This window comes from Myotis nattereri (assembly GCF_964212035.1).
Source record: "Myotis nattereri genome assembly, chromosome: 1".
In the NCBI taxonomy this organism is placed as follows: Eukaryota; Metazoa; Chordata; class Mammalia; order Chiroptera; family Vespertilionidae; genus Myotis; species Myotis nattereri.
This window is the reverse complement of record NC_138075.1, coordinates 188,551,167-188,565,377: the sequence shown is the minus strand read 5'-3', so window position 1 is coordinate 188,565,377 and position 14,211 is coordinate 188,551,167. Positions and strand designations below refer to the sequence as shown.

At 33.5% G+C, this 14,211-nt stretch overlaps 1 protein-coding gene across 1 annotated transcript in view; it reads right to left on the bottom strand.

Moving 5' to 3' along the window:
• Positions 1–13,974, bottom strand: part of LOC308535635 (transmembrane protease serine 11C-like) — a gene marked incomplete at both ends in the record, with an annotated part of 55,511 nt that extends 41,537 nt beyond the window's left edge. Inside the window, 4 exons of the mRNA XM_081114597.1 lie at positions 2,947–3,065; positions 7,332–7,450; positions 11,967–11,974; positions 13,888–13,974. Of these exons, the coding sequence (XP_080970723.1) occupies positions 2,947–3,065; positions 7,332–7,450; positions 11,967–11,974; positions 13,888–13,974 (333 nt within the window). The remainder of the gene's footprint in view (positions 1–2,946; positions 3,066–7,331; positions 7,451–11,966; positions 11,975–13,887) is intronic.
• Positions 13,975–14,211: the final 237 nt, after the last annotated feature.

The window sequence follows — 14,211 nt, the reverse complement described above, 5'->3', positions numbered from 1 at the left end:
AAACCTGACAATCAAGGGGAGAGGAGTATTATAGATGGAAGGAAATGCAGTTCCTAGGGAAAAATGAGATTGGTATAATTGAGGGATAGAAACAAACTTGTTGTGACTCAAGTAAAGTGAGCAAGGGAGAGGGTATATAAATTGAGGTTGTATGCATAGGCAGCGACAAGATTATAGAGAACCTTGTTGGCCATGATAAGGGTTTTAGATGTAATTCCTAAAATATAGTGAATGGAAGAACCTTGACAAGATGGTAGTTAAATTACGTCATATTTCTCTTCTATTTCCATTTTAATATACCTGCCTTTCCTGGTGTTGAGTGGGTTTGGGCTTAATGGGAGTCCGGGGAGAAGGGAGATGATGAGGAACCTTCTTTTTCATGGGCCAGGAAGAACCTAGAGAACAACCTGAGAACCCTGTGAAAAGACAGAATCACACAGGCCCTGGGAAGAGATTGGCTAACTGAGATGCATGGATGCCCAGGGATTAAGCTGACACTGGACCGTGTGAGTGGGTTTTCATAGACCCTCTGCCTCTAAGAAGAAACTGCAAAACTGAAGATTCCTTGCTCCTGAGACTAAGCTAGCATGGTGGGCAGAACATGGGGAGCTGGAAGACTTCCTTCTGGGCTTTGGTATGAAGAATGCCTGCTGCCCAACCTTCAGCCTATAGGATGTAAGAAAATCTCATTTCCCAACTTGTAGTACTACCTCTAATAACAAAACAGTGGCCCCAATAAGCCAACAGGAAAAATGGTAATGCAAATAAAGGAGTCTAGCTGCCAGAAAAAGGACATAAAACAGATTAGGTTTTCATCAAAATAAAATAATGGGTGCAAAAAACCCCACTTAGAATATGATTCCAGAAGTGGCTATAAATAATAGAAGTGTGAAAAGAGAAAAAAGAGGGGTGGATGACATATAATAATGATAATAAATAGTGGGAGGAAATGGTTCTGAATTAAATAAAGATCAAAACCTGTAGATTCAAAGGAGTAGACTGATTTGAGGCATGTTTGATGTATCTGGGAAATATTCTTGCATTTTAGATATAAAGAAAAATTTTGACAAATTTCTATTTAGGAACAAAGTATACATTAATAGAAAAATAGAATCAGAAATTTCATTTATAACATTTGAAGTTGGAAGTTGCTGAAATAATATTGTCATATTTTGAGATAACAATTTTACAATTTAACCATCCTACTCCCAGTCAAGATATAATCTCAAATCAGAGGAAAAGAGGTTTTTATGGCAAGGATTTAGTAACATCATTTACATATCACAACTGAGAAAAATACATGACTAATAATTCTCATAAAGTAAGACATAAGTCAGAATTGAGATCCTAGTGGAGGAGAAGTTTAAGAAGAGAAGAAACAAATGGTAAGCAATAAAACCTGGTGTGTGTGTGTGTGTGTGTGTGTGTGTGTGCGTGATATTAATATAATGAACATATAATTTCTATGCTTACAGTGGAGGCAACATACTTTAAGAAACATCCTAATAATAGTTTTGAACTTGAAGTACTATTTCAGCAAAACCTAGTTATTAGGAGGAAGAAAGGAGGGCAGAAGAGGGAGAGAAAATAAAAGTGATAAAAAGTCTTATCAGGAGTGGGGAATGGAAAAGGGAGGAGAGGATAGAAGGGAAAGTATGTTAAAGGCCTCCTTTTCTTGGGTTGAGGGTTAGGTAAGGAAAATAATCAGTTGATGGGACTAACAGTTTTTAAAATAATAGTGGAAAAATATTTATGTAATTTCTAGTTCCAGAAAGGATAAGTTAACTAAGTATATTGACATTTTCAGGAGGAAAAAAATGGAATGGAAAACAATTTAAAACAGAAATAATAAAAAAGGAAGCTAAAATATTTACTTAAAGCAAACTAGAGAAATAAAAACAGTTATCAAGTGGTCGGCAAACCGCAGCTCGTGAGCCACATGCTGCTGTTTGGCCCCTTGAGTGTGGCTCTTCCACAAAATACCGACTTCTGCGCATGGCCCACGAAGTTTCAATCGCATTGTACGTGCGCACCCACACGTGGTATTTTGTGGAAGAGCCACACTCAAGGGGCCAAAGAGCCGCATGTGGCTCGCGAGCCGCAGTTTGCCAACCACGGCAGCCGGTTTGACTCAGTGGATAGAGCATCAGCTTGTGGACTGAAGGGTCGCTGGTTTGATTCCTGTTAAGGGCACATGCCTGGATTGTGGGCCTGATCCCCAGTAGGGGGTGTGCAGGAGGCAGCTGATCAATTATTCTCTCTCATCATTGATGTTTCTCTCTCTCTCTTCCTTCCTCTCTGAAATCAATAAAAATACATTTTAAAAAATAAAAACAGTTATTACTTGTTATAATGAATGAGAATAGACAAAATGTCATGAAAGAATCTATTAAGTTGCATTAACAAACAAAACCTAGTTATCTATTATTTAAAAGCATCATACTTGTAAGTAAAGGGATGAAATACTGTTCAAAATAAAGGTATGGGAAAGAAATCCTATGTAATTACTGTGTAGTCCAATACAGAATTCAAAAATAGATTCTGGAATATATGAGGATTTAGGACTTAACAAGAATGGCATTTTAAATCATTGGGATAAACTAGATTATTTAATAAGTAGTGCCAGCTCAACTAAATAAAATGAAGTTGGCCCCCTACCTTATATTAAATCTATTTCCATGTAGATTAAAACTTAAAAGTAGGGGAAAAGACTCTCTAGGCAACTGAATACACTTCTCTTATGGGTTGTGGAAAACTTTTGAATCAAGACAGAAACTTACCTTCTGAAAGGGCTGACTGTCCTAATCTAGAACTAAAATAGTGGTAAGAAACAGTGTGAATTTATGAATTATTAAATTCCAAGTTGGAAGGTGATTACTAGGATTCTAGTATTCCTAGGAGCACAGCATTTAAAAAGACAATGCATAGAAAAACATTTTAACTTACCAAAGACACTATCTTTTTATTTAGGTCCACATATTCTTGTGAATATGGCTTTTCAAACTTTCTGTCATAGTCAACATTATTGACTTTAAAGCTGATGTCATAATAGCAAGATGTTTTCCCTGAGGAGAAAAAAGAAAAAATAGTTCTGACTTTGATCATCGTGTAACTACATTTTTTTAAAAAAATATTTTATTTTATTTTTTCCATCATCATTTAACCTCTCTATGCCCTCTTCCACCTTCCCCCCTCCCACAATCACCATGCTGTTGTCCATGTCCATGAGTTCTTTCTCTCTTTTTTTTTCTCAATCCCTCCACCCCTCCCCCTCCTATAACCCCTCCTTAACCAGAGCTGTCTGGCTGCTCCCTATCTATGAATCTGTCTCTATTTTGCTTGGTAATTTGTTCATTAAATTCCACGTGAGTTAAATCATATGGTACTAGTCTTTCTATGATTGGCTATTTCACTTAGGATAGTTCATTATGTAACTGCTTTTATTCTTAAGAAATAACATATGAAATATAATACTCTGATAAAATTTCAGGTAACTTGACATTTAAATAATCTTGATTTCTAGTGACTGTTGATCTAACTTTGACAGAGGAATGTTGATTAAATTATAACTTCAGCCAAGAATGTTATCAGAATTTTTAAGGTAAAATTTCGATGTGCCAGCTTTCACGTTTGGGCAATCTGAAGGCATATGTGTAACTATGAAATGAAATTATATTAAAGTGTAGATAATTTTTAGTTTTTGTGATCATCACAGATTACATTTTGGAAAATCAGTGGAGTCTCAGGTTTAATAATTTATGAAGTACCTAAGAAATGAAAATGAATAAAGAGGAAAGTAAAATGAGGGATGACTTGTAAGTACTGCAAATTAAGTAAACAGAACAAAGAAATCAAACTTACAACTTTCAGAAAGTAAAGCAAACCATAAAGCTGATGGTTAGACTGTCAGCTTTACTACTTTATTTATTTATTTTTTAGAAAGTTTGTTATAAAACAATTTATTGCACCTAGCAGGCATGGCTCAGTGGTTGAGCGTCAACCTATGAACTAGGTTTGATTCTTGGTCAGAGCATATGCCCAGGTTGCAGGCTTGATCCCTAGTGTGGGGAGTGCAGGAGGCAGCCAATCAATGATTCTCTCTCATCATTGATGTTTCTATCTCTCTCTCCCACTCCCTTTCTTTCTGAAATAAATAAAAATATGTTAAAAAAGAAAATAAAATAATTTATTGCAAAATTATAGAGTAATTATTTTCTTTTTATTAAATTTATTGGAGTGACATTGGTTAATAAGAATATATAGGTTTCAAGTATACATTTCTAAGATACATGATATTCATATTGCATTATTACCCACCACCCAAAGTCAAAGAATCTTCCTTCACCATCACTGTATATTTGAACCCCTTTACCCTCTACTACCCTCCATCCCCCTTCCCTCTGGTAACCACCATACTGTTGTCTGTGTCTATGAGTTTTTGTTTGTTTTTCTTATTTGTTCATTTCTTACTTTCAGTTTAATATCCTACATATGAGTGAAATCATATGATTTTTAACTTTTTCTGTCTGACTTGTTTTGCTTGACATGATATTCTTAAGGTCCATACATGTTGTTGCAAACGGCAGTATTTCATCTTATGGCTGAATAGTATCCTGTTGTGTATAGTGGGTAAGCTAAAGTAGGTTTACAGTTATGAGTACATAAAACATAGATGTATTATTATTTATTAATTATTGTATTATTTTCCATACGAACAACTGAAAACCCACTTTTGCCCCACCCTGTATGTACCACATTTTTATCCAATCATCTATCAAAGGACACTGGTTATTTCCATGTCTTGGCTACCTTGAATAATGCTGCAATGAACATAGGGGTGCATATGTCTTTGCGAATAAATGTTTTCAAATTTTGGGGGTAGATATACAAAGAGGGGTTACTGGGTTATATGGTAACTCTATTCTTAATCTTTTAAAGATACTCCACACTGTTCTCCATAGTAGCTGTACCAATTTACATTCCCACCAGTGGCGAATGAGGGTTCCTTTTTCTCCTCAACCGCTCCAATCTTTGTTACTATTTGTTTTGTTGATAATAGTCTTTCTAATAAGTGTGAGGTGGTACCTCATTGTAGCTTTGATTTGAACATCTTTTATATATCTGTTGGCTGTTTGTATGTCTTTTTGGTAGAGGTATCTGTTCATATACTCTGCCCAATTTTTAGTTGGATTGTTTGTTTAGTGTTGAGTTTTATGAGTTCTTTATATATTTTGGATATTAAGCCCTTGTCAGAACTGTTGTTTGCAAATATCATCTCCCATTTAGTTAGTTGCTTTTTTGTTTTGTTGTTGGTTTCTTTTTCTGTGCCAAAGCTTTTTAGTTTGATATAGTTTCATTAATTTATTTTTGTCTTTACTTTCCTTGCCTTTGGGGTCAAATTCATAAAATGTTTTCTATAACCAACATTCATAAGATTAGTACCTATGCTTCTATGTAATTTATTGTTTCAGATCTTATATTTAGGTATTTGATTCATTTTAAATTATTTTTTGTACATGGGGACAAAGATCTGTCTAGTTTCATTCTTTTGCATGTGGTTTTCCAGTTTTCCCAGCACCATTTATTGAAGACACTTTCTTATCTCTATTTTATATTTTAGGCTTCTTTGTCAAAAATTATTTGCCCATATACATCTGGGTTTATTTCTGGATTCTAAGTTCTGTTCCATTGTTCTGTGTTTCTGCCAATACCATGCTGTTCTGATTATCATCACTTTGTATTATAATTTGAATCCAGGGAATGTGATACCTCTGCCTTCATTCTTTTTTCTCAGGATTGCTTTTGTATTTAGACTGTACTATTTTAGTACATCAAATATGATAGAAATCCAAACTTTTTTGTAACTATGCTCAGGTGCCATTGTACCCCACTACTTAACAGACTGGGGGGTAGGGGAGAGGGGAGAGAGAGAGAGAGAGAAGACAGAAGAGAGAAAGAGACGGAGAAATAAAAGCATTTTGTAACACTGAGAAGATCCTTCATGTCAGGGAAGTTAATTATTTGGAGAAAATCTTCCTGCACACTTACAAATAAAGAAATGCAAAGTAAAACAAGGCAGAGTTTTTTCTTGAATTAAATTGTTAGAGATGAGAAAAACAATAACCCCAGGCTGGGTTAGCTATACTTAGACAAAATATACTTTAAGCTAAAAAACAGTAGCAAAGAAAAAGATAGATAAACTCTGAGAAATATACACCCTTCCAAGACTGAATCATCTATAAATAGAAAATCTGAACAGATAAATAATGAGTAAGGAGATTGAAACAATAATAAAAAACCTCCCAATACAGAAAAGCCTCGGAACACATGGTTTCACTGATGAATTCTACCAAACATGTAAAGAAGATTTAATATCACTCTTTCTCAAAATTGGCTAAAAAGAGAAAAGGAGGGAGTACTTCTAAACTTATTTTATGAGGCCAGCATTACTCTAATACCAAAGCTGATAAGAACACAAGAAAACTACAAATATCTTTGATGAGTATAGGTGCAAAAATCCTCACCAAAATACTAGCTAGCTGAGTAGAATAATATATTAAAAGGATTATACATGTTGATCAAGTGAGATTTACCAATCAATAAATGTGATAATTTCTTGTGGGAATGTAGGAGTTTTTTTTTTTTTTATAAAGAAGTCCTTATCCTTGAAAAGGTTAGGAAACAGTGGATGAAAGAAAGTAATAAGCACAGGACACAGAGGGGTTGGCACAAAAAGCTATTTTAAGAAAACATCAAATCTGAGGATCCCATACTTTTTTTCAATTTTATGAGCATTAAGCTAAGTGAAATAAGCCAGTAAGTAAAAGAAAAATATATAGAAAAATTTTTACTGTTTCTTTTTTTCATCCCTCATTAATGGAAAATACTTAACTTTTTTAGAGAGAATTTTATGAAAAGAAATCATTGTATATAGAGAATTATTATAGGCTTTGGAATAAGAAATCTAGCTTAGAAATCTAGGTTGTAGGCTTTTATATTTATTTGTTAACTCATTGATTATCTCTTCAAAACTTATTAATGTAACAGTGAATTAATTAATTAATTAATTAATTAATTAATGTACTCCGAGCACCTAAATCTTTACCAGGAATTAAAAAAAAAAAGATCATACCACATCTCTGGATTCAGAATGCCCTAAGCCAAAAGTCGCTACAGAACAAAGACTGCAGTAAATGTTATTAACTGTAAGAAATTATCTCTGTCAAATAGTTTTATCTGATTCCTTTCCTCCTATTCTCAAAGTTCCTAACTTTCCAATAATGGGAAATTAAATTCATGTGACTGGAAAGCCAGATATCATGAGTACTTACCATAAGTGACGAAATGAACAATGAGTCCGATGATTACTACAGCAATCACAATAATTATGATACCCAGGGTAATCTTTCCACACCTTGTGAGTTTCACTTTTGTGTTTGACTCTGTTCTTCTGAGCAAAAAGAATAGGAAAGCAAGTGTTAATATGAGTAAGATATAGAACTATCAGAAATAAATATGAATTTGCTGTTAAGTATAAAAGTATATTATTTTTCAATAACTGTGGATTCCAAGACTGCTGAGCTTGGAAAACAACATATAGAATTGTGAATATAATATTTGGCCTGCTTATTTTTGAGGACATATGAATAATAATGGTAATACTAAAATCAGAATTCATTCATTCAGCAAATATTTTTAGATATCCTATTATGTGGTAAGCAGAGTTGTAGGAAAAAAGGCCTCTTTCTTATGGAGCTTACATTTTACTGAGGGAAGCTAGACAACAGATACCATAATTAATAAAATTCATAGCTGGTAAAACAATATTAAGGTCTGTAGGAAAAAAACATAGTTCTAGGTAAAGAAAATATGAAATGTGAAAGCATGTGTAAGATGGTGTTGGTGTCAGGATGCAATATTAAATAGAATAGTCAGGTTAGGCCTACTAAAAAGGTAAAATCTAAGCAGACTTGAAACATGTGAGAGGGTTAGCCATACAGATTTCTGGAATATTCCATGCAGAGGGAACAACTTGACAAACGGTCTTTAGGAGGGTCATGCCTGGTATGTTCGGAGAGCAGCGTTGCTGTAGCAGTGAATGAAGGGAAGAGTGGTAAGAGACTAAGTCTGAAAAGTACTAAGGCTCAGATCATGTAGGGCCTTGTTCATCATTGTAATTATATTGGCCTTTTCTCTGAGTGAAATGGGAGTATTGGAGGTCTTTGGAGAGAAGCCTATGATGATCTAGCCTAATTTCTTAATGGGATCCCTCTGACTTCTTTGTGGAGAGTAAATTATAGAGAATAAGCGTGGAAGCAGAGCAACAATATAGGAAATGATTATAATAATCCAAGCACAAAATGATGTTGGCTTGAACCAGGGGGGGAGAGGCAGAGGAACTTAAAAGAGGCTGAAGTTTGGGAACATATTGAGTATAGTGTTGATAGGAATTCATGTAATTTTTTCAAGGAATTGGTCTGTTTTGTCTGAGTTGTCAAATGTATGTATATAGAGTTGGTAGTATTCCCTTTTTATCCTTTTGATGTCTATGGGTATCTATAGAAAGATTCTGTTCAATTTCTGATATTGGTAATTTTTAATCTATTTACTTTGTTAGTCTTCCTAGAGAGTTGCTAATTTTATTGATATCTTTCTAAGAACCATTGCTGTGTTTTATTGTGTTTTTTTTCAACTGTTTTTCTGTTTTCACTTCATTAATTTCTACTCTTCATTATTTCTTTTCTTCTGCCTGCTGGGGGTTTATTTTGCTCTTCTTTTTCTGGGTTTTTGCAGTGGGAACTTAAATTATTTATTTGATACTTTTCCTCCTTTCTTATGCATGTTTTTAACGCCGTACTTTCCATCTCAGCACTGTTTTAGCTGTGTCTCAGAAATTTGATGTTGTATTTTCATTTTTATGTAGTTTAATGTATTTTTAATATTTCTGTTAGCATTCCTCTTTAACCTATAGATTATTTAGAAATGTGTTTCGTTTCCAGTGTTTTGAGGTATTCCTGTTAACTTTTAAAATTTGATTTCTAGTTTGATTCTATTGCAAGTGAAAAATGTATTATATATGACTTGAATTATTTAATTGTTTTATGGCACTGCATATGACCTAGCATGGCTATGTTCCATGGATCCTTAAAAAAGAATGTGTTCTACTGTTGTTGGGTGAAGCTTTCTATAAATGTTGATTAGATATGTGTTTGATGGTGTTATTGAGTTATTCTATTTCTGTTGTTTTTCTCTGTAGTTGTTTAACACTTATTGAAGAGGTCATTAAATTCTACAAATGTAATTTTGAATTTTTATATCTTTTCAATTCTTTTTGATTTTTACCTCACATGTTTTGCTGAGCTGTTGTTTGGTACATATACTTTCTAAAGTTGCTATATCTTCTTGGTGGATTGACTTTTTGATCATTATACAATCTCCCTCCCTGTCTGGTAATTTCTTTGCACTGAAGTCTACTTCTTTCTCTGATATTAATATAGTCAGTCCTTCTCTCCTTTGAATGATGCTGCATGACTGGTCTTTTCCCATCCTTAATATTTTTAGGGTTCAAGTCAGCCTTGTTTTTAAAAATTTATTGACTTTTAGAGAGGGAGGGAGAAATATTGATGTGAGAATGAATATAATATCCTTTGGCTGCCTCCTGCACACCCTTTACTGCTGCAAACCCGGGCATGTGCCCTGATGGGAATCAACTGGCAACCCCCGGATGCAATGACGACACCCAATCAACTGAGCTGCACCAGCCAGTGCTCAAGTCAGCCTATTTAATGCCTTAATCAAAACAGCCTTCAGAAGCTCTGGGGGCTTATTCAGCATTATTCACACACTCATAGGTGTTGTTGTTTTAATAAGCATTAATGCAAGCAATAGAGTAAGAAAATAACAATAATAAAAACTTTTAGAATAAATTACCATATTATTTATGAATTGGGGGACAACTTAATTCCAATGTATTTATATTTCTGCAATGTTAAATAATGTTTTTCTTTGGCATAAACAGGAAATTTCTGTTTAGAAGTTAAGTAATTTATTATGTTCGTGTTTATTGAACATTTTTTATGCGCACGGTATTGGTTTAGGCAAGGGGTTTATAATGATGAGCAAGGTTATTAATGTTAAATGTGAAAACTGTAAAATGAATTTTGTTTTATATATGATAGTGAATATTGTATTTGCAAGGACTTCCATAACAGAGTACAATAGACTGAGAGGCTTCAACAATGGAAATTTATTTTGTCACAATTTTGGAACTGGAATCCTGAGATCAAGGGGTTGGCAGGATTGTTTTCTTCTGAAGCCATTCTCCTGGGCTTACAGATGACTGTTGTCTCCCTGTATCTTTCCATGGAGATTCCTCTACATATCTGTGTCCTAATTTACTCTTCTTACAAAGACATCAGTCATATTTGATTAGGGCTCAGTCTCATAATTCATAACTTAATTCCCTCTGTCAGGACCCTATCTCTAAATCCTACAGTCATTTTGAGGTATGACGGATTAGGGCTTCAACATATAAATTTTGAAGAATAAAACAGCCCATGATATATATCTATATACACACACACACATATATACACACACACACACATACATACACACACACACACATATATACATATCTATATATATAATATTTGGTCTATACATTTTATATTAACATAATATAAATTCTTAATATTTTATTTTGTATATTTCATATACCCATACATACAATATTGCACATAGGTTTGTATATATATTTCAGATTTATATATTGTTATGTTAATGTATATATGTAAACATATATAATTAACATACAATGACAGTACTAAATGTTGATCAGTTTGAAACACCTATATTAATTTGATTTTTGTTTGCAAGCAGAATTAAATATATTTTGGGAAGTTTATTTTTTAGTTAGTTGACCAGTATTCCTCAAATAGGTGTTATTTCATGAAAAGATAATATTTACTAGATTCCAATGCAGGTGAAATTTCCAACTCCAAATCTTTTTAGAAATTTCATTTTATTTTAAAAAACTTTGACAATTTAAATATATTTTGTTTAAATTGTGTTTGTACATGCTCTGCACATAAATGAATATCTTAATATTTCTATAGAAACACAATACCCATGAACTTTTTGGATCTATAATAAAATAAAATTTAAAAAATGCTAAAAGACATCTAACTCTGCAAAAATTAAGAGGAAAACACTTTCCTCCAAGTTGATCAACTCACCTACTGAATGTAAAATAGTGTTTACATTTTTTGGAAAGATAAATGACTAAATAATGTAATAAAAGCTTGGTAAATTAGTTTCCTATAGATGAATATGTTACCCTAAAGGAACCTTTTTTATTCCCAAAGGTATATGTCTGTATATTTCACTCAACACAGTTTGCCAAGGGATAAGCTTCAAAAAAATGTTATAAATGGAGTGTAAAACTTGATGTAGCAAATATTTGGAGTATATTTTCTTATTCTTCTCAACCATGTGCTTCTAGAATAAATAATGTAAAAATGCTGTGTTTGTATATTAAAAGTTGAATACTGGAAATTTCACAATATTTCACATATATAAACTTCATTTATTGTCCCTCCTTCTTATTTGTCTATAAGGTGATGGGACAGTGATTCTTGTATACCAGAATTTGTTTACTAAGGAGTATTGTTGACTTCAAACCTCCCTCCAATGTATAGCTCCTAAAATGGGATATACATAGCTTCTTGGAAATGGAAGGAACTTTACAGATCACCATTCTGGTTTCCTAATTTTAAAGAAGGGTAAGTGTAAAACAATATTTTCTGTTTAGGCCATTTCAAATCTAGGGAAGATATGGTAGGGATTTTAGGTGGGGATTTCTCCTCTGGTTATTATTAGTATGTTTAGGTTTTGGGTGAGAGTTCCTGATCTCCAGAAGGAAAATTAAATCATATAGGCCACTCTATCTTGCAACTCTCACTTACCTTACAGACTAAATCAAAGATCACCACAGTAACTTACATCTTAATTCATAAATGTAAAATTATGGTAATAAGTAAAAATTAATTTTAAAGGCAGGTGAACTAAGTATTTCTGTCATTGTCACCTGAGTTTTCTAAAATATAGATATTCTTCCTATTTGCAAAGGGTTCAATTAATCTGCAGTTTGTGTGTGTGAGTATATTTGCAATTCAAAAGAAAAAATTAAACTTTGTCACCATTTAGATTATTTTCTTTAAAATGTTCTCTAAACACAATGTCAGACATAAATTCTACTTTTCTCCAAGTATTATGATGTGGAATGTTGGTGGAGAAATAGTATTCAACCAAAATTGGGTCTTGGAATGGAGTTAATTTGAGGAATAGAAAACTTGTTTTAATTTCAGCAACTTGCCTTAATTTTCTACAGTGTTATATTTTTTTGCCAAATATATCCTGAAGTCATTAGATATAATAATGATAAGAGGATATCAAGGATTATATAGGGATTTCAGAAACAGTAGTAAGTTGTACTTAAAAATTATTAATTCCTTCAAAGGATGAAACCAGGGTCTGATTTCTTATATATTGTTTATGGAGCAAAAGGAGCATAGCAAGTTAGCACGAAGGGCATAGAACATATTACTTGGAAACCAAGATTAAATACTTTTTCTAGCCTTTTTGTTAATTAAATAAAAGGATTAACTAACTGATGGGAAAGATATCAGAGGTTCTCTTATAGCTGCTTAAGCTAAGTATTAATGTATAAAATGACTGATTATTCAACATGTTTATTGGGAAATTACATTCTGCTCAATATTATACTCTTTACCTAGAGGCTAGCTGTCGGCAAGATATCAAAATCAGAAAAGTCGTCTAAAATTTTTATTAAAAATATGGGTCAGGCTCAAAGGGTTTATCAAGGCATGCATTTTGCTGGAGTCTAGGAAAGACTAATGAGTATGTGAGTATTTATATTGTGAGTTAGTTTGATTACATTAAGAAGCATCACAAAAATTATTTGCACTTCTTTGTGTGCTATGGAACCATCAACATACTTCTTTGATCTTCAGGCCAATCGCTATCTGGGCACATGGCACTGTTAATGGGAAGGAATAAAGTCCTCTCTTCTTGTTGCTGTTCCTGTTTCCAACTACAATGTTAAATTATACTGCTAACACTATATAGCAGTGAAGCATTGCACTGCTTCAGTAATTAAAAATTAAGACCTAGCCGAAACCGGTTTGGCTCAGTGGATAGAGCGTCAGCTTGCGGGCTGAAAGGTCCCAGGTTTGATTCCGGTCAATGGCATGTACCTGGGTTGCAGGCATATCCCCAGTGGGAGATGTGCAGGAGGCAGCTGATTGATGTTTCTCTCTCATCGATGTTTCTAACTCTCTATCTCTCTCCCTTCCTTTCTGTAAAAAATCAATAAAATATATTTTAAAAAAAAATTAAGACCTAAACCTTGTCTTCCACTTCCTACAGGCAAAATAGCATATTATGAACACAAATATTGCCTCTATTACAACATACAGCACTAGAAATAGAGAGATGTAACTATCCTGTATTCTTTACATTGTCTAAGTGAAATTATCTTTTTAAAAGTAAAATCCCCCAATTTTACTTCAGCAATTCCAGCAACTATACCTATACTTTTCAGGAATGGTCTACTTGTGATGGAAAGATTTTTCACAATAATTCACAAGCAAACAGATTCTAATTACAGTTTTTCAATCTTATTCATTCTTGTTTTTCCTTTGTGATTTACATTGCTCTCATTTCCATAACAAGTTGAGAGAATAACCTTGTTTTTAAGATCTTTAAAATACTAATGAAGCTATTTTAATTTGGTCCCTTCAGAAAGTAGGCCCAAGGAGCAAAGGCAGGCCATCCTGCACCCACCGCCTACCCATTTAAGCTCACCTTTTCTGTAGTGGCATCCATGCCTGCTTCCTCTGCGGAGGTTGCTCCTTTGCCATCTTCTCCCCGAGTGCTACACAGCACAGTCATTCTCCATCTATTTAGCTTACGAGATCCTGTGCCTTTTATGTATTTTATGATAGTAGTATAATGATAATATTTAGCAGTCACACAACTTTTCATCTTCAAAGTGCTTTCTGAACATTTGCTAATTAATTTTACACTAGTAAAACATGAGCTGTATAGGTGCTTCCCCATAAATAATAAATAATCACATGACCCAAGTGGAGGCAAAATTTAAAACTCTCAGTTGCTGTGAGTGACCAA